This window comes from Triplophysa rosa, linkage group LG9, assembly GCF_024868665.1.
Source record: "Triplophysa rosa linkage group LG9, Trosa_1v2, whole genome shotgun sequence".
NCBI lineage: Eukaryota > Metazoa > Chordata > Actinopteri > Cypriniformes > Nemacheilidae > Triplophysa > Triplophysa rosa.
This window is the reverse complement of record NC_079898.1, coordinates 5526478-5548747: the sequence shown is the minus strand read 5'-3', so window position 1 is coordinate 5548747 and position 22270 is coordinate 5526478. Positions and strand designations below refer to the sequence as shown.

General features: G+C 38.3%; 1 protein-coding gene across 2 annotated transcripts in view; it reads right to left on the bottom strand.

Moving 5' to 3' along the window:
- The window catches only part of csmd1a (CUB and Sushi multiple domains 1a), a 480783-nt gene that overhangs the window by 61945 nt on the left and 396568 nt on the right, over nucleotides 1–22270 (bottom strand). For both annotated transcript variants that reach the window (XM_057341293.1, XM_057341294.1), the window contains exons 31-36: nucleotides 16129–16245; nucleotides 14278–14391; nucleotides 10647–10742; nucleotides 7758–7961; nucleotides 5992–6116; nucleotides 5592–5688 (exon numbers count right to left, since the gene is read on the bottom strand). In XM_057341293.1, the coding sequence (XP_057197276.1) occupies nucleotides 5592–5688; nucleotides 5992–6116; nucleotides 7758–7961; nucleotides 10647–10742; nucleotides 14278–14391; nucleotides 16129–16245 (753 nt within the window). The remainder of the gene's footprint in view (nucleotides 1–5591; nucleotides 5689–5991; nucleotides 6117–7757; nucleotides 7962–10646; nucleotides 10743–14277; nucleotides 14392–16128; nucleotides 16246–22270) is intronic.

The following is a 22270-nucleotide window of genomic DNA, read 5'->3' as shown; positions in this document are numbered from 1 at the left end:
GGCGGAAAAGGAAATGTTTGATAGGCGCTTGTCATTGAAGTGTGTCACTATCCTTCTGAGCTCTCATGAGAGAACTTTCATCACGGCTCTGAGGGAAGAGTCAGTTATCGTCTGACTAAAAAGCCAAACAGCTTCTGTCACTCTGATACTTATATGGACAAAACTAGAATATAATATTACTTAAAGATTTGGTAGACTTTTTTCCAACGTAACGCTTTATCCGAAGAAACTTGGATACAGTGCATTTAAGGTATACTAATAAAATATGTATTCTCTGGGAATCACATACAACGTTTGCGCACCTAACGCAATTCAGCTCTACCAACCGAGCTAAAGAAACATTCTTTACTGATTCTTAAGTGCATGCGTTCTACAGTTTGTGTTGCCCTGTGGTAACTTTAGTTAATTTCTTGCACAAAAGAGTTAAATACTGAAAAAGCAGCGTTTGAATGTACAGTAAATTAAAAAGGACAATTGACCCCAAAACTACAATTCTATCATCATTTATTCACTCTCATCTGATTCCTAACCTGTTTGACTTTCTTCTGCACAACACAAAAGAAGATATTTTGAAGAATGTCGGTAAACAAACAAGATTGGCCGTCATTGAATTCCAATTTAGTTCAATTTGATTTAAATAGCACTTTTCACAATTTGTATTGTTGCAAAGCAGCTTCACATGCATTATACGTAAACAATACTAACTGAATAGTTTGATTGTCGCATACTTTGTTTAATTGTAGTAGTAATCACAGTTAACATCACAGCTAGTGCTTCTTGGACATTTACAATATAATAATGTGTAATAATCAACACAATATAAGTCTTCCATTTCTTAAAATGATGTGTTCCACAGAAGAACGATTCATATACAGTACAGGTATTGAACAACATGAGACTAAATAAATGACAACTCTTGTATTTTGGGGTGAACTATCCCTTTAAGAGTTTGACACATTTCTTAGTTTGTACACACCAACAAAAACTGTGTTTACTGCAATGCACTTACTTAATAGGTATTGTATATCAATCCATACGTAACACTTAGGTGTTACAAAACCTAAGACTTAAAACTAGGGCTGTCAAACGATTAATCGTGATTAATCGCATCCAGAATAAAAGTTTGTGTTTGCGTAATTTATGTCGGTATACTGTGCTAATTAATTTTGTATTTATGAACAAATACACATAAATGCATTTATTTTAATAAAATAGAACAATTAATAAACGTTTATTTAGAATTTAAATTATTGGTAAATATAAATTAATACATTTAAATATTTCCTAAATATATAGACAAGTATGTGTATGTTTTGTGTTTATAAATACAAAATTAATATGCACTGTACACAGATATATATGATGTAAACACAAACTTTTATTCTGGATGCGATTAATCGCGATTAATCCTTTGACAGCCCTACTTAAAACTAGTGTGAAGAAAATAATTTAAAGTCACCATGAAACGGAAGTTGCGAATGACTTTTTTCCATATCGTGACGTGTAAACGAGTGAAGCGGCATTTGAAATTTGAAAAAAATGTAGGGCGGGGCTTTATTTTGCCTTTCCCTTTTTGATTGGTTTGTTGTAAGTTGGGCCTGGAGGGGAGGGCTAAAAATGCCTGGCCATTGGACAGTCAGTATAGTCCTACCTCTTTTTTGTTGCTTACGTCATGTGGTGAAGAGTTGATGTTGAGAGGGGGAGAGGAGCTTAATGTTTTTGATTAAAGATTACAAGTGCAAATGAATTTAAAAAAATAGTGTGCACAGATAAATCATTTATAATAATCACTGCAATACTGTGTAAAACACTTAGAATTTTCCTGTTTGATGGCATGGTGACTTTAAATTTTGTGTTCATTTAAAGTTATGTTCACTTTTTGTCATGACCATGTCATTAAACCAGAAACTTTTGCATGATCTACCCGTTGGCATGACACTGGCACGCAAACTCAGAAGTATATCCGCCTAGAAATTAATCCCACTGCTAAAATGACAATTTAGACAACTTTAGGGCTATGTGACATCAATGATGTGAAGAGATTTAAACGGCTCATTTTAGTTCGGTTTGAATGAAATGGTCTAAGTGGGCTGAGGAGGAAACATTGAGATTAGATGTAACTCTATATTGAAATGACTTCATGCTGAGTTAGTGTCTCTTATATTAACAGGGAAGTGTTATGGTCTACACGTGAATAAATTTGTCATCAAAGAATTTAAAAGATCGCAACACATGAATATCAACTTATGTAAAACACCAAAGAAGAATCGGGTTTTACAAAGAAATGCATGACAGTTTTATGAAGGCACATTCTGTGGCTCGCTTCTCTATGTTAATAAATTCCAAAGAATTGTGCACACCGGCACAATAAAAGTATTCAGCCGTGGATCCAAATCTCAGGTTTCCCCATCCTCCTCATTTCTTTCTCCCTCCAGCTTATTTGCTTTACCCCCATTCTTTTTATCTCCCCTTGGGAATGAAGCTACAATACAAACCAGTGTGTAAAAGTAAATAAGGTTGGAGTAAACAAGATTGTAAAAGGAATCAACAAATATCACGCATAATATTCAGCGCCTCAGAGATGCTTGACAACACCCATACAGCCATTATATGTTCTCGTGTAAAATCTCATCCGCGGCATTTATTCTTGGATTGATGCACATCCCATAAATGTCCGTGAGGGCATCATGCGGTTGCCGGGAAATTGTTCCTTGCCATGTTTTGCATGAAAGCATTATGGAGTGGCCTGACTGCTAATATCCCGGTCAATCCGAGGCTTGTATGAGTCCAAGTACATTAGACTGATGACCGCCACCTGAAAAATGCTCCTTTGCGCATGAATGACTTGACTAATAATTTTTGTATGAAGTTTGACAGCTCTGTGCAGCTCATCATGTGTCCGGCCATTCAGCAGCCTATCATCTCTATTAAAGACAAGGCAATCTAAAATGAATCTTAAGACCATCGGATGAGATTCAGATGAGCTTAAATTGACTTTGCTAGACAGAATATGGTACATTTACGGTGGGGTACAGCAAGTCTTATAAGAGACGGCCATTTTGAGTGAAAATAAATCCAAGCTGGTCCTTTACGCCAGGGGCCTTAGGCCCATTGTACCCTACAGCATTACACTGGATGCCAACAAGGACAAATAGTGTATCATTCTCAAGGATTATGAGGATTTGATAAGGAGCCTTTGTGATATATCTGGAAAACTGCTGAAGACCAAGAGGGGAATAGTATTTGTAAGAAAACACAGCGTTGTCCTTTGGGGAGATGCCGGCGATTATACCTTGATCAACTATGTTGCTTCTTCAGAATCATATGGTGCAGTCGCACAGGTAAAAAATGACAACGACATCCAAGACACAAAAAATGCATGTAGATGTAATTAATTCCGTATTTGCCGAGACGCAATTAATTCCGCATGATGCAAAGTGTGCAGATAGAGAAACACAAAACATATCTGACAGTTTAATTAAGGGTATTATCCTAATGGATTTGTGATTCATGGAAGAATAAAACGACCGATTGTGATGGGCGAGTGTGCGTGGGTAATAAAAACCGGGCGACAGAAGTGCGGAAAGAGCGTTTTAATGGACCACCAAACACCATGCCTAATGATGCTGGATCCCGATTCCCAGTCATGCCGTACCAATACTGGCAAACGACTGTGAGCTTGCATAATCTGAACCATTGAGATCTAAATGAGAGGAAATTAGCGTTTTGTCATTAAATTCAATCATAGACGGCCATCAGGCGTCTCGCGAGACGGGGTGAAGGTGCTTTAGTATTTAGGGACCCCGAGAATCAGGCCTGGAGAAGGTGAGAAGTGGCAGACGGTGTGAAGTGCCAGTGAAAACATGGCTTGCAGCGGATGAAACTCCCCGATCGGGTGACCTTTCACCAGCATGCTAGTGTGCCACTGAGGCTGAGTTCATTACAATCCTGTTGAAAGTCTTGCTGGAGGCCTGAACACAATATTGTCCTCTGGGAGAGCACCAAAAAAGGTTAAGTCTCCTATCTCAAAGAAAGATCTTGCCTCCTTGACCTCATCCTGCTGTTTGCGCATTATTTGTTTATCGATATATACATGCAACCACAGAAAAAAATAAGATACCATTTCAAAATTATTTTTGGTTTTTGTTCATTTACTATTTATAAGTATGTTTTTAGGTAAAATGGTCATTTTTGTTTCATTCTGTGAACTACTACCAATATTTCTACCAAATTTTAAATAAAAATATGGTCACACTTTATTTTAAGGTCCAATTCTCGGTATTAATAAACCATTAACTAGGCCTTTTGCCTCTGTAAACTCCTAGTCTGGTGCTTATTAATAGTTAGTAAAGTACTTTGTAGTTGTTAGGATTAGGGAAGTAGAATATGGTCATGTTGAATATGTGCTTTATAAGTACTAATAAACAGCCAATATGCTAATAATAGGCATGCTAATAACAACTAGTTAATAGTGAGAATTGGTCCCTATACTAAAGTGTTGCCAAAAATATTGTTTCTGGAGAAACAGGTCAAATGAACAAATATTCAATTTTAAGCAATGCAAGTAATATTCCTACATATATTTAGTAAAAGTGTTTTTGTGTTAACCTGGATTTTTATTACAGTTTTCATGTGTCTTGTCCATTTTAGTTTTATTAATATTTTTGTATGATGAAGTTTAGCAATTTTGGTGAATGCTTTTGTCATTTTATAATTGATTTGTTTATTTTGTATTTATTTAAGTAAGATTAATTAATTTTTATTTTAATTTTAGTTTAGTTTTTGATTATTATTATTATAATTTAAGTGATTTAAACTCATTTCAGATTATTTTTGAGGCAATATTTCAATTTTTCATTAGTTGAAGGTTTCCAATAATATTAAGGTCAAGATTTTATTTGATTTTAATGAACAGAATGAACAGAACCATTCAAAATATATACTTTAGTAAACTAAAATAACCTTGTCAGTCTTTCACATTGCTGTTGGATGACTTCTTGAGGTATGTACACACAGTACAGTATGCATACATGTGTGTATACACAGACACACACGAAAACAAACTTCTCCCACAGGCAAATAAACATAGAAGGTCGTAACAACACAATAAACATTTCAATAAATGTAGATAAAGCTAAAACCACAGTAAAACACCAGTAGCCATAACATTCAATCTTTCCATTTAAAACATGCGGCTTTTACAGCAGAGGGAATCCCATCCTATAATGAATTGTGGTGGTGTAAATGTGGGCGGTGTGTTGCCAACTGGAACTCAGAAGGGTGTAAGAAGCGATCCTGTTAATCATCCAAATCTTAAATGAGGGCGCTCATCTGTTATGGAAAGAATGGCTCTGGGACAGCCTACCAGGAATGAGACTAATTTCAGTATTTCCAAGAATCCAGAAACATAAAATCAGTGGTGGGGATTGGCTCTGGCTTTTATTGCAATATGAAAACTTAATGAGCTATAAAGAACTACATGATATGTAAATGAGCTGGAGAAGAACTTCTGTAAATCAGATGCTATATTACCCTAACAGACTATTAGTGAAATGCACAATTAAAAGGGGATTAATAAAGACAATACCAACCGGAAAAGCTCCCAAGCTTTGGAGCGGTCATATCCCCACCGTCGTAGATTTCTAATGAGTCCCAGTTATGTTCGGTGGCAAAGCTCATGACTTGAATCTGACAGGGAAATATGAAGATACGTGAATCATTTGAAATGACAAACCTCTACACAATAGAAATAAAATCCCATATACGAACGAATAATAATCCTTAGAGCTGTGAAGAAAACAATGTCTGTGATGCAGACATTCCTGAAACAACTTAAACCGATTACATAAAACACACCTGACATAAAGCGAGTTTTACAATGCTAAAATGAACGTCACTAATGTTTCACCCTCACCACATGCGATGAGCTCTATTCCAGCAGCGCAGCTTTACTGCGTTTCATGAGTTCAGATGTGGCTCTTTTGTACTTGCCTGGATGCCGGCACCTTCAGTAACAGCGATCTTCCACACACAGTTCAGGCTGTTCCCATAAGGCTCCGGGAAGCCGGGGGAGAGGATGGTGCCTCTCCTTTCTGTCAGATTCCCGCTGCATGGAACTGTGGAGTAAAACAGAGGCAAAAATGAGCTCACGCTGAGCACGGAGGAACACAAGAGCCGGCACTGAGTCTTGTGAGACAGACAGCTGACTCCTCTGACACGGGATGTGATTACGCCTGAGGTATCGTGAACCGAATCCATCATTGTCTGTATGGAAATAATCTTTCAGGGAACATTTTGTTTTCTGATGTCGCTCGTAGAAATCAATTCACCTCAGTTTCTGTGAAGCCTGTTCTTTAGCAGTAGAAGCTCACCATATTATTATTAAAAACTGATTCTATTGCTGGGTTGTCACCCATAATTGTCCATGTGCTTATTCGGGATGTGCAGTATTCATTATTATGAACGATATTAAAAAGGTATTTTAATAAACAAATTAAAATAATAATAATTGTTATTATCATTATTATTGTTGTTGTTGCAATTATTGTTTGTAATAGCTAATAGTGAACATTAATAATATTACTACTACTACTACTACAATAATAATAATAGTAATAATAATAATGCAGCTATTGCTATTATTATTGTTGTTATTTTTAATAGCCAATCGTGAATAATAATAATAATTATGATTTATTATATATAGATGATTATATGATTAATATATGTATTATATGATTTATATATGAATTATTATTGTTATTATAATAGCTACATTATTATTGTTATTATTATTATTATTATCAATATGATAAAAAACAGGTCCTTTCCTTTTTCCCCACTGGATATGCTGCTTCATTTAAAGTAAAATGGGGCAACACTTAAGTATAGGGGGCAATTCTCACTAATAACTAGTTGTTATTATCATGCCTATTATTGGCATATTGGCTGTTTATTAGTACTTCTAAAGCACATATTCTGCATGAAAATACTCTACATCCCTAATCCTACCCAATACCTAAACCTAACAACTACCTTACTAACTATTAATAAGCAACAAATGAAGAGTTTATTGAGGAAAAAGTCATAGTTAATGGTTTGTTAATAGCGAGAATTGCCCCCTTTACTGAAGTGTGACCTAAACTGGGTTAAAAACAATTTCATGTGTACTTTCATTCATTGATGAAACTGAATGTAGAAAAATTCTATGCTGCATGTAACAGGCTAAATATATTTTATATCTGTTAATATTTAATAGATATCTACCTTTTGATTTGTGATTGCTAAAGGGAATCTTTGAAAGCTGACGAAAGGAAAACAGAAGATGTATCTGGGGAGAGACACAGTCGTGACGGCATTACAGACTAAGACAATGCTCAGTTTTGAAGTCTGAAGGTTAGGGCTCTGAACTGAAGGCTGTGGCCCAGAGGCCCTTGGACTCGGCGTTCGGTCTCTTGTGGATGGGGTTACAGAAGGAAATATTAACCAGAGGCCTGACATTTTAAATCCTCACGGAGGATACTGCCATTTCGTCCACCAGCAAGATCTTTAACCCTCATTAGTTACCTCAAGGTTAGCCAAGCCACCGAAACCCTCACATTTACATCCCCAGCAGGATGTCTTGAGAAAGGACATCCCTATAAATCAACATTTGAATGACGGCACTTGTTAAGAAGTGAAATGGAATTCGTAATGTCCGTATTGCTGAATTGTTTAGCTCTGAATAAAACATGCCTGGCCAAAAACCCAGTCCTCACCTATACAATTCGGGATAGTGTCATTCCATTGTGCAAGTGCATTAGGGACGGCGTGGCACTTGATGGCTTTGGATCCCTGGAGAAGGTACCCCGGGTTGCACTCGAAACGAACAATGGAGCCAGCGGAGAACTCCGAGCCGATCCGCCTGCCGTATCTGGGATCTGGAATGGAGCTGCATTGGGTATCGCTGGTACGTGGGACGGCTGGTGATAAGGAAACAGATCTCTAATCAAAACTGGACAGATGTGCCATATGGTGCCTGGAGAACACGCACAATATGGCTCTGCTCCAAAACCTAGTGAGCTGCCCTGCTGTCCACCATCACGGATTGTTTTTTTTCATGGAGCTTGTAGCAATGCATTATGAGATTTCCTTGTCTGCGTTGGATGTGTGTGTAGTGTACACTGTGAGCCTTTTACTTTTTTACCCAGTTGAAACGTGATTTAGGACTCTCTTTACAGAAAACACACAAAAATGTGAATCTCACCCGTTTGCATGCGCATCTTCATGATCCTTATGTGTTTGCCAAGACTCGGCTTTGCTATTTTTGCTTGTGAATATTGGGGCAACATGGTTCTGCCTTTGTTTGTGCCTTAACTTTCATCTGACGGATGTGGATGTATAGGAAGAGGCTGGTGGGACCACCTACATCACATGGATGCCTCCATGAGCCAAATGACCTGTCCTAACTGTCAGACAACATTTCTCATACACCCGCGGCTCTCTCCGCGCCCATCGCTGTGCGCTATGAAACCGTTAGGAGAGATCGAAAGAGACGTAGCAGGCTGCTCAACGAAAGATTTCTATTGTATCTTTTCATAAGGGAGCTGATAAATGGACTTTAAAAAGCGTAATTCACACACTTCATTTATTAGATCTTTTAAACTGGGGGGAAATGCGTGGCACGACCTGCGGCATGCTGCTATATGGTGAATCAGGGACGAATCAGTTAAATGCCATGGAAATCAAATGGCGTAATGTGCCCTTCTGCGCTTTCGCAAAGCGAGAAAACAGGAAATAGAAAAACCGTAAAAACGCACGAGGAGGCAACCCTCAAAATACCCATGAGAACGGCTCAGAAATCATTCTTTCGTTCGCCTTTACTTAGAGCTAAATGCATTACAAATTATATCAAATTCGAGCCTCTTTCTCATTTGACTCTATCGTGTATTGGTTATGACACTGTGATTGTGGCTGTTAACTTCTCTGTGTGAAATATAAAAGGCTATTTCCCACAGAAAGTGGGCTCAGGCATACTGATCAGCAGACCGGCCTCTAAACTTTAATATCATCAATTCACTGCAAACCTCCGAAGGGTCCGTGCCTGAAATGGATTTCACCTTTTATTCTTGGTGTTTTTATGATGATATCATTCAAATGATATGACTGATTATAATACCATATTAAATGCCTTTATTAATGTATTTTGGTAAATGTTCAAATGCCTTTTGATTATAGTACGCTTACCATCTTAGACCATGAAAATTTATTATAATATTGATTATTTTAGTAAGGCTTTACTATAAGGTTGCATTTGTTAACATTAGTAAATGGATTAGCTAACATGAATTACAATGCGTAATAAAATAATATAATATAAATAAAATAGTTTTGTACAGATGCACCGATACCGATATTTCTCCAGCTATACCAATGGCCGAATATTCAGAGTGATGTCTGCAGATACCGATTCTGAAGAATAAATGAATATTTCTTCACTTTCCGAATGTTATTAATTCATAGTGACTATTAATATTGAACATCAAACTGGTGATGTTTCTTAACATTTTCTATATACAGAGCACAAATTCATTACATTTTCCTGTCCCGGCCCTGATCATCGGCAGTTTTAAAAGTGTCCGATAGCCGCTAAAAATTATTTTATTGACCGATACCGATTATTGGCCGCATTATTGGTGCATCTCTAGTTTTTAGCATTTATCCCTCTTTGTTAATGTTAGGTAATGCTAATACAACAGTTCATGTTCATCAACTAATAGTAGTAAAGTACTAAACTGTGGTAAAGTAGTGGGTGTGAAAATGACGGGTCTGTCTAACTTGTACAACAGGCAGGTGCTTAAGAAAGCGAATAACATTATATCGGATAGCTCTCATCCTCTCCATAATGCATTTCAGACCCTTCCTTCTGGATCTTTGTGAGTTCGTGTAGCCAAGACCAACAGATTTAAATTCTCATTTGTGCCATAAGCTTGATCAACACAAATAGAAAAAGGTACTTTTTATAAACATGTGCTTTTATAATAATATTCTTTGTGGATTTACTGTGTATTGTCCTTGTATTTGGTGTGTGTTGACGGAACAAATTGCCCCTAAGGGGGACAATAAAAGTGACTAAGACTAATGTTAACAAACACAACCTTATTGTAAAGTGTTACTTTATTAAAACTATGAATAATCTTAATCACTATTTAAATGTTTATTGTGTGAAAAGAATTTAACTACACAAACGTTGGCATCATTTTCACCGAATATGAGACATGTGATGTGTGCAAAATACAAAGAGAAACTGAGAAATATAATTGGTAAATGGAATATAGAGAGTCATTTTCAATCAAGCGGTTATTTTGCCCCAATTATGCAGTTTTCAAAATTTGAAAATGTTTCCTGTGATGCATGTATGCATATCCACTGCTGAAAATAAACTAGTGACAAGTAGGAGAGCGAAAAGTGAGTTTTATAAGAGTTACATTTTTATTAGTTCACTAAAGTGCCTCCAGTCGAGGAAACTGGCAGTTCTGACATATAAGACAAAGGCGAAGCAAAGGCTAGTTGAAAAAGCGCTTAATGTTTGGGATTTGAAGATTAAAAACACCACCTCAACTCCATACGGTGACCCGATGTTGATTGAAAGTTGAGTATGCGCTTACCTTGGTAAACAAAATGGAAACCTTTGGCGGACGGGCCGTTTTTTGCGCTGAACCTCAGCATGATTTGGTTAGAGGTGGCCAAGGGCAACGTTTCCCCTGCAACAAGAGAACACAGCTGACGTTAAAGTCTCGCAAAGACTCTCGGAGTTGCTTGTGAAAGCAAATGTGCTGTAACAAACTGTAGTCTTAACATGACGAATGGCTTAATAACTGCGATCAGCCTCCGGGGCGAGGAGAGAGGTCAGCAACAATGGGCCTAAAACTGATGGATACTGAATGAAAAACTCCAGCTGTCTTCGCCATGCTTGTGGGTAAATAAAAGACAAACCTCAAAACAAACAGCCGACTTACCCAAGAGCAAAACTATAAAGGTTTTGACGCAAAATCAACTAACTTCTACAAAGTCATCTCTACAGTAAGAAACTAATATAGACGGCAACAGAAATGTTAACTGTGAGGCTGTAGTGTTAAATACTTTAAGTGTGAATTGAGTGGCCTGTCGGGGCTTCTGGCCCACTGCTCAAAAAGCTGTGATAGAAATGATATGAATTTACAGCACTTCCCGAAGGAATACAGTGTTGCACAGCAGACCGTGAAGATATACAGCATAAAAATGCCATACAAACAGTTTGTGTCCAATGGCCGTCATCAATCCTGAAAATACTGTGGAATTAGCCGTGATTTTCTTTTGCTGGCCACTTTATTACCCTTCACTCGATAATACTAGCAATAATTCAACAGGAATCTGCTTGGATAACATTGTCTTTTCAGAAAGAATTACCAGAGTCTGAAAGAACAAAACAACAAGCCAGGGCCACAGATTTCAGATTCACAATGTAATCGTGTATTTGGACACTTCAGCCACCTAAAAATGGTATGAATGCCTTTGAGTTACTGTTCATAGCATGATATCAAACCAGAAGGAAACAGCACAAACACAGGTTTCAGTTTAATGACAATGTTGCTGGGCTTCCTTCCAATCTCATCCACTTTTTCTACAAAAAACCCCCAACAACATTCAAATGCCTGGAGGACACTAGGGGTCATATTAGAAAGCTCGCCTTTAGACAAATGTAAATTGCTACTACATTTTTATTCCACAAAACATTTGATTGAATAGAAATGTAAATATTTAGATCTATATTCTGATATCAATGATTTTGGTCATTACCTAGAAGACAAATGCTGGAAATTCAAAATGTGTTTAAATCCTTTAAAAAAAGCTGCCGGCTTTTCATATACTGTAGACATCCTGATCTCATGGGAATTCTTAACTGTTTTACAAGGTGGCTAATTTGTTCGAATTTATACAATGTGAATTGTGAAAATCATGAATCGTGAAAAGTATTCAAAAAAGAGCTATAATGATGCAGGGTGATTCCTTGCAAATGTTAACCTTAAGATGACACCATATTGATATCAATATTTGGTGGTTTAAATACCCATGTAAAGTCTCTTCCGGTAAGTGAATTGTTACCTACATGACGATTTATATTCCACATACATGGACACATGAAGTTTAAAGGGCCCATCGGATGAAAATCAGACTTTTTCCCCGTTTAAGTGCTATAATTGGGTCCCCTATGCATCTACCAACTCAAAAAACGTGAAAAACAAGATCCCAGTAAGTTTGTTTTGATGAGCCTTTCCCTGCAAGCATGTGAAAAATCGAGCCGTTCAGATTTCGCTCCTGTTGTGACGTAAAAGCAGGATCTTATTATAATATTACCACCCCTTAATCTACACAATTCCACCCACGGCGCTGCCGCCATTGTTGTTTTCACAAGTGACAGCGGTGTACGTGACGCCATGGTTAAAGTTCGTGGAAAACATGCAAAATGTAATGCAGTCGCTGCACAGAGTCCTAACCTCGGAAGAGACACGAGTGGATTTATTTTATTTTTAGTGGAAAACATCAGAAACCATAGGTAAAAACCTGCTTGTTTGCGCGAATCACTTCAAGCCGGAGTGCTTTATCAACAGTACAAGCAGGATTAGCTTCAAAGTTGTTCCTCAAGAGGTATCGAGACCAAGTGAACGAGACAAAGTGGCCGATGTAAGTAATATTTATCAACAGTCTGAATTGACGTAAATGTACCGTATATATAGGAGGTATATATATATATAAAAAAAAAAATATAGCGCTTGGAGTTTAGCTGTATGAATGTTAATACATTATGTGCGTTAATATGTTAAGCTGCGGCAAGCTGTTTGTTTTGCTAATGAACAGGGGCGAACACTGCGGTTAGTTTAGTTTTAAATGTCTCAAATTATTCGTCATTATAGGCTGAAAAATCTGTCACAGCATACTAGTTATGCTCTCACGTTGTGTGTGTAACATTATAACTTGTCAATGACAAGCGCTAAAATCCACATAATTCCCGCTGAGATCTGCAGGTGCACATTCCGTGGATTTTAGGCAAGCATACACGCACAACGTGAGCACTGTTTGCTGTGATGGATTTTTTAGTCTCAGGACAAATTATTTGAGATGTTTAAAACGAAACTAAAAACAGAAGAGTTCCGAAAACATAATTTAGCTAAACGATTGCGATGGCAGTACTATGCGTTTGTTGTGTTGACACGCCGGACAGAAGGGGGGTGGGGTGCGCTGTAACTCATCATCATTTAAAGAGGCACCAAAACGGGTTGCTGTGAGCATAGCTGTTTTTGACGAGGCAAGAAGGGTTTTGTTTACACAGCCATTGAGTGCTTTTAAGCAAAATATGTTCCAGACATGAAGACCCTAATAAATCATACCAACTTGTTGAAAGTGCTCATCCGATGAGTCCATTAAAAAAACTAATTTACGCTCTTTGAAGAGGCATCCTTTCTCCATTTGTTGGGTATTAGTGCTTGTGGTTTGTACATTTTAGTTCACAAAAATACTACAAAGTATGTCCTCTCTTGAAAATGTGCATACCTTTTTGTCACATCCATAACGAGTGCATTTTCTATCTTTAAAAATAGAAAACTTGACTCGATCATCAGATAGTTAATAATAAATACATTCTGTGAGAATTTGTATTTGAAGTTTTGGCTGAAAATATCACATCCTTAACGCTAGAATTGCCCGGCTCAGGCCTTTAAACATAACCATCAGTGTGGTGAAAGCAGATCGTACAAAAACGTGCAATTGAGATCATACAAATTCATATGAATTAGCCACCTCATGAAATAGTTATGAATTGCAAAGAGATTGTGTTGATATAGATGATCTCAAAACAAACAATGTCCCTGAAAATCCTTTTCTTACAGTGTGACTTGGTTGTCTACCACTGTTTTTGGCTCCACTATATATTTCGTACAAATTTAGTGGAAATTAAATTAAATAGACTAAAGTTTGCCCATGGGTTTACTGACTGTCTCTGGATACAGTAGAAAAGTGAAATGATAAAAAGCAAACACAAAACTATTAGCAAACGTTTCCCGAAACCGATTCTCCCCCTCAGACTTAAACCAATAAACCTCACTTGAGACTTCGCTCTCTGCTCAATTGTCTGCACTTCATCGTCTTTTTTACTTTTTCAAAAGCCAAACAGGGCCGCTTGCTTTAGTTCTTTAAAGGGTTGTGAATTTCAAAGCAAACTCAAAGCAACCAAACTGGGGGAAATGTAAAGCTATTACTTACCGGAATGAGAGCCAGCCAGTGAGCTTAGCAGCCTGGAATTGTGATTGGGCCCATCAAACAGCTCAACGGAGTCGTTCATGGCTGTCTGGAAATAGGCAAATTGCCCAAACACCACTGAGGAGACAAAATGAAAAGCGTCGAGCGTGTTACTAGCAGCCACTGCTGGGGGGTGATGAAGTCCGGTGACTTTAAAGACTAAACGTTAAAATTCCCATTGACACGCTCGACTCAGAAGGACGGTTTTATAAGTGTTCATAACATGCTGTCTGCACAGAAACATGTTTTACTTTGCCACGTCGGCCCCCTCCAGATAAAGTGGTGTAAAGAATCACATTTACTATAATAGAGGGTTTTGATTACAAAAAGCATGCCGTAAAATTTTGAATCAACAACGGCCGTAGTGTAAAAGCCATACAGCAGAACTGTGTTTATAGATTGCAACAGCGTTATCCTAAAAATGCTATAATATTTGTAATATACAGTTATGTATCTGTTACAAGCATACCCAATAAAAGAGAGGTCGTCCTGTTTCATAGTGTTGGGAAATTAGGTTTTTGGTCAATACACAATTCCCATACCCCCGATTTTGTAGTTTTGACTTTTATTGTGGTTTTAAAAATAATAATAAAGAGAATGCGTGTCCAACATCTTCACGGCTACTGTATATCGAAGTCCAGTATTACAATCTGATACCATCACTGTATTCATATTCTGCCTGTGTGTGTATCATAATGTATGCATCACATGCATGTTTGGTCACGTCTGGTCTATTCCCTCTGACCTGAGACCAGTTATGAAGCTGTGATTAAACTTGTTGGCCTGCCAGAAAGCGACACATGGTTCACGCGGTTCCCGAGAATCTGGTGAAATCACAGAGACATGCTGTGCGTGTCAGGTGCCGGTACGAGAGCCAGCTAAGCAGTGAGGTCACACAGGGCACTGAGATGACTCTATTATCTCCTCTGTAATGGGATGGTAGTCCTCGCTTTACACTCAAACACTACGGAAGAGCTCAAGGCTCATGTTTGTAGCTCTGTAAATATTTCTGTCAACACTCATTCAGCAAAGTTTTTGTTAAAGCTTTACTTGCTCTGCAGTGTCTTGATCTGGGGGAAAATACGTGGTTTTCAGAGATGTGGTTTGGAAAGCCTGCTTGTTATGCAAGACCTGAAAGGATTTGTAATGGATTTGGTAAAGTCTGAGGCACTCCTAAAAATGTTTCAACTACTCGTCTGGCATAATAAATTGAATCTCGCCAAACCTATGAAAAACATGACCAGCCACTTTTAAAATAAGAAATTATGAAAGTCATTTTATAATTTTAATATTTTAATATAATAAAAATTTTAGTATAATGTGTTTATATACTAAAATATGTAATTTGGAATGTCAGTTTCTCTTTGAATAAAAAATGATATTCTTTGAATAAAAAATGATATGTATAAATATTATATTGAGAGGAACTACAACAAATACAACCCTTTTGATCACAATATAGTGAATATACATTTATAAATTAGATTTTCTTAAATTGAAACCTCTAGAACAAATCTTCATTATATAATTACAAATCATAACCTTCAAGAGAGTTTTATAGGTAATTTCTAAAAGTATAATATTTTTATCTGCTATTACACGTTAATTACATAGTAATTAGTGTTATTAGCCCCAATTCACATTTTGCGTCTAAAACCGTATGGAAAACGCCAGCCGCGCCCTTTTCTACATTTAAAATAACGAATTTGCGTGCGCAAAAGACGCAAAATGTGAATCGCCCCTTATTTAGAAATTACACTGAATGAACGGCAAATGACGTTTAACCGTTGAATATGGTATACTTCATTTACTCACCAAACTCTGCAGACACTGTAATGTAGTAGGAGCACATCTGGCCTGTAGTGTAGTTGAGGGGGTAATTTGGGGATAAAACCACCCCCTCTGATCCACTGTACTGCCCACCACATGGTGCTGAAAGGACACAAACATGCATCAACCCTACAGGCTCATATTTACTCTTCAGACCACATGACATTAGGTAATGAGGTCATTTTCAGGAGGGTATTACATCTGAGATGACTAGAGATAGCGGTAGCTCTCCAAATTTCCAAAGAGAACACAACGGAACAGAAAAGTACAACCAATGTCATTTTTCCATTGGGATTTGTCGGATTTTATGAATGTACTGCCTTTGTGCTTCCTGGAGTCAATCTGTCACAAAGCAGAATGCAAGAGAACTGTTCTTCAACAGTGATAAACAAAACCAAATCCTAGTAGAAAGACAGCAGTCCAGTCTCTGGTTGATAAATATCAGTGACATTTTACGATGCGACTATGTGGTTACGTCGCTGGATGTTTAGTCATCAGTGTCCCAACGTGTTGGGCGTCAGATATGGATTTATTCCACGCTATGAAGGTTCTCTGACAAAAATATGATATGATTCACAATTTATGTTTTGGGGTTTAAAAGTGTCATGAACTGGACTCGTTTATTGTTTTGTACTGTTGTATGAGGTCTACTTATGACGTTCGCATGGTTTTTACATTCAAAAACATCAAAATCAATAAGTAATAGGCTATTTTCTACCTGAGTTTTGAGGCCAGCTCGACAAACGCTCGGTTTTAATGGGCGTGCCGCATTGAAGACTTGGAAGTAAAAGCCCACTGCTATGATTGGATAGCAGTTTGCGTAGTAAAATTAGTTGGAGCCTTCTGTGAATTTGGTTAGACACGAACATTAGGTTCCACATTCGCCCTATTCGCACGGGATTAGTATCATCTAGGGACCTCGTGTGATTTATAAATTACCTCACCACATCTGTATTTCATTTGGCGCATTCGCACGGGATAAATGAAGCCTGCGATTTTACTCAAATTTACAGACTTTTTCCAAGATGTGATGGCAAGGCTTTGCGTATAGTTTGTATAGCCTATATTTGTATGGTGTTTAATGATATACATACCTGTCAGCATTTCAGACCCGTGATCGTGAACCGGACAGAAGATCACCGCGATTGAGGGTCTCAAATGTTACGAGAGTTTCCATGATAAATAAACCAACAGGAGACTCCCGGTAACTTATGTATATGACCCAGCACCCGAACTAATACCAAAACACTTAAAAACAGCCTCCATTATTTGAAAACGGTGAATAAAACCTTGAAAAAAGATATATGAGCCCGCCAAATCACAGAGAAACCGATTCGCACAGGACTAATATTATCACCGGACCTCGGTGTTCGTCAAAATATGGCAGGTAATTTGTGGGGGAATTTTTACTTTACAAATTACAGACATGGCCGATTTGCACGGGATTAAGATCACAGACAACCTGTGCAATTGTTACAAATGACTAGAGGTCCCCAGGTAAAACTAATCCCGTGCGAATAGGGATCAGGGCATATCAAGCGATCTCTAACAAAGCAATAGTGACGCATAGTACAAAAATGTTTTACTCACATAAGATTGCTGCGCCATTCCTATCGTATCCAATATTGACGACACAGCACTGTTTATTAACTTTAGTCTCTCTACAAATCCAGCGTTGACCTGTGTTACAGGATGTTTGCTTGAATGCGATTCCCTCTTATATAACAAAAGCACGGGTTAAAATTGATGTTTTAATTCATCGCTCCTTTAAAGTGTTTTGCGTTGAAGAGTTTCTATTCAGGCAATGAAAGTGAACGGTTTTGTGGAAAGTGGAGGCTGGAACTTTATTATTGCTTTTTAATAGTCAAGTTTTTGTACAATTCACAGCTTTCAAATTCTTATAAATTAGCCACCTCATCAAAAAATGTATGAATTCCTGGGCCATCGTGCTGGATCTGGCCATTTAAAGTGACGGCAAACTACCTTACTGTTAGAGAGTAATCACAATTCAGGCCCAGCGGGTTTGTGGAAATTGTGTTGATCTGTATTCGCTAATGACACCAGATCACAACGTCCTGCACCAAGCAGTTCACTTAACTCCTAAACAATTATTAGAACAGCAATGTCAATAACACAATATTGGAAAATGTACATACCTTTATACAAGCTTGGGATAATTTGGTTGGGATGGACATTGATTGCAATGGCCAGTTTTATGGTAGAGCTGTTAAAATGTCCGGCAATTAACACATGTCCGGCTATTGGAATTGCTCGAGCCTCTGACGGGTGTCTCGGTAAAACTGATCTGTAATGCGGCTGTGACCGCGAGGAGGGAGTATTGAGGAGGAACAGAAAGTGAGGACTATAAATCATCCGTGTGCTGGTGCATTGGCGTGTGTTATCTCTTTATCATGATCGTAATGGGTGGAAGCTAAACGCTTAGCTGTTTGACTGTGCATGAAAGAAAAAACTGCTGAAAATCTAGCGTGAAGGTCACCGAGAGGATTATCGACGGTGCCAAGTGTACAAATATGAGGTTAAGAAGGTCAACAAAGAGTATTTGTGGAGATATTTATCAATGTCAAGGCTTATGTCACACCTGGACTAGAGTGTATGGCCTTGCAAACAATGGACCACCTGTGATTACAGGCCACTTCGACATGTTACAATGTTGACGTAAACAAGCCTGAACTTGCATGTATATGATATAGCTTTGATATATCGTCATTTCTATATAAAAAAATATGTATTTGAAAGGAACCTTGAATTGTTGTGAGTAACTACCTTATGCATTACATTGCGCTGACCCCGAGAACTACCGACTGCGCTGAACTTTAAACAGCGCGAGGTTAAAAATCATCAAGTACTGCGTGTACCTAAACCCTGATCTAACCCTGCTCGTAGTCGCCTTTATACCCATGCCAACGAGTAACCTGGCCTTCCAAATTCCCAGTCCGCGCCACCTGTGATCTCCGGGCTCCGGCTGTGTTGCTTTCATCCCTCAGGTCTCGGCAACAATGATCTTCAATTGAGATTCCTAGCACATCAGTCCCATGCTAAAGCCTCTGGGCTCTGGCACCCACAGGTCTGTTGCTTCGTCTGCCTCACAATGCCTCTGTGAGATCATGAGAAGCTGGTGTCAAAATGCAGCTGAGCCTCTCGGTTTTCTGCATATCAAACTCGTTCCTGTAGCTTTGATCACATCACCTTCAACTCACGCTCGCCATGAGGAGTCTGTCTAGAGCTATACACGCACACACGTACACACAGTTGTGCATGTTTGTATGCAAGTGGGCATACACACACTCACACACTGTGCTTTTTGTTGGGAGATTTGCATTTGGAAATCCACTGTTTCACACAGAGACGGAAAGTATTTTCATTTTTCGATATACTGTATTTGCAAGGTAACACTGAGGTTATTATTTTATGTCCTGATTGAATCTTGAGTTTAATCTGCTTTTAATCCCAAATGTCTTGATGCGATATCAGATATCTCAGCAATCGGTGTGTTCCAAAAAAGATATAGCTACAAATATGATATATTCTATATTTAATAGCAAGCATTTTAATGAAATATGTCTAATTACACAGTTTAACAAATTGTTGATTCGCCCGACCTTTTTATAGTTCTTTTACAATTCTGTGGTGCTAATTATTGGGGTAATCTTTATTTTCATATAGCATCAATGTTTTCGTGTGTATTTAGCTCAAGTCAATTTTGAACTTTCTGCAGCACAGGGAAGGTGGGATGAAGCAATGCTGGGTGACCAGGGGTGGACTGAACAGTAGAACATTCTGTCAAAGTCCAGAACGGCCGTCACACAGACGGCCTATGGCCGCGACCAGGGGCGGAGCCGGCCATCTGGTGGATCGGAACTTTTCCCGGTCGGCCGCTAATGTAGTCTGCCATCTAAGGCTTAAGCGAGACTGACACATCACTACCCCCCGTCGACAAAAATGGTGGACTGCTGACGCAATGAGACTGCCGTTTTTGCTTCCCAGTCCGCCCCTGTGGGTGACTATGTCTGGAACTTGGTTTGTGACAAAAGTATTAGTCATAAAAAATAAAAACAATCAAATGTACAGTTCTGAAGTTTTGGATGACTCCTTTTTATAATAAAAATAAAATATATACAAATATAATTGAACAACTTACATTTTTATTTATTGAAATGTTCAATTTATATTATTTATTTGATTACATTACATTACAAACATACTGACAAGCTTCGTACTGTCACTGCATAAAAGCGCTTCAACATTTTTTTACTATACTATTTTTTACAAAAAACTATTAAACAAGATAACAGCACACATGAATTTATTTTTCTTTTTTGATGAATGATTTTCTTGAAGACTAAGACTAGCATCATTTGATTCAGCCATTTCAAAAGATGGATTTTCTGTGTAAATGGCAATTTTGGTGGAATTATATCAAGATGACCCAACAATGTTTGTCAAGAACAAACCAATATCTCTATAGAGGGTCTTGAATGTAAATGAAAGAGGAAAAAATCTTGAGGTAAACACAAAATTCAGCCATTTATATTTTTAGGTCTCCCATTTGTATTCATCAAAAGCTTCTCTCGGTGAGCAAACGTGACTATGTAAAAAGATCATAAGACATCAAAACGCACACGTTAGCCCACATGAGAACAGGTCAGTGCAGAATAACTCTATCTTGTCAAAGACGGCAGCTCATTAGCCGCAGTTAGCAGTTTTCTGTTGTTCTCAGACTGAATGCGTGACTAACCGCAGCAGCCCGTGTGTTCCTGCCTCACATATGCACAGAGACGACAGCTGTGCCTGCCACCTGACCAACCCGACCGCACTCGTGCAGAGCCGTGCAATAAACACGCATCCATGAGGAGACACACGGAGGGATTTGGGTTTCTCTTGAACAGAAGCAGCCGTGTCTCCTGACGGCCTCTGAGAGGCGCCATCCCACCACGCTGTCATTCCCCCACACCCGGCCGTGGAAGACTCCTCATTCAACGGTCTTTTAGTTACTATGGAAACGAATAAAAGATCCGTTTGGGTGAGAGAACTAAAGAAAGAAAGAGCGGAAAATCCTTTATTATTCAAAGGGATCTCACCTCTTTCTAATAAGTTTTGTCCAATAGCTTGGGGACGTGCCTCAGGGGGAGCGTCGGTATTCCAAATAGCGTTGGGTAAATTACAAGCGCTTAAAAAAGTGGTCACTGCGAACCCGTCACCCACTTTTCAAAGATATGGCTGTGCTGTTTTCTCACAAAGTCATTGTTTACAACATTTAAGTCAATGCTTTTGTTTAAACCTGGCTAACTTATAAGCTGTAACTGTTAAAGTTGTTGGTAAAGGTTACCATGAAGAAACGTTACCATGAAGACGCCATTAACCCCGAGACACTAACGCATAAACACAGTGACATTTAACATGAAAGCTGATGTGTGTGGCGTATGCATATAGATGCTGTATCCATGCATGCTGCTGCTGGGAGAAAGGACTTTAACATTCAAACAGAGTCTTCTCAGTGCTGCTCATCCTGATCTGCATATCCGCTATAAAGCCGTCCGTCTACCTTCCCTCAGAGACACCAAACAACAGAGACACAGACACATAAACATATATACTGTATATTCAGATTCAGAACTTCACAATCTTTGTGTCCAAGGAGAATCTACAGATCTTCACTTTCTGCATGAAAATCTGTGCAATTATGCGGAATGGATTTCAAATGTGCATTCTCATACGGAATGGATGCATTTAAATGCATTCACATATTCGGCGATTTGAAGCAACAAGGTGACTGGAAGTCATTCATTTTCAGTGAGGGATTGAAAGTTCTGATCTTGACCATTTAACTTTAGGCGTTTAGGGAAGACAATGGAGCTCTCGTGCTCTCCTATGAGATACTGTAGACATGTTTTGGCGAGATAAAGAATTTAACATTATTGTGAGGTTCGCTGTGTAAGATTTGTGTGTACCCACATTCAAGGATATCATTTGTTACAGTTATGAAGCCGTGAAGTCCAATCAGTGTCCGAAATAGTTAGCACTGCAAGCAATTTATTTACTTTATTTCAAAGTCTTCTGTTCACAAAATAGATGCTATCTTTAATTTGAGTAGTATCATATATTGTTT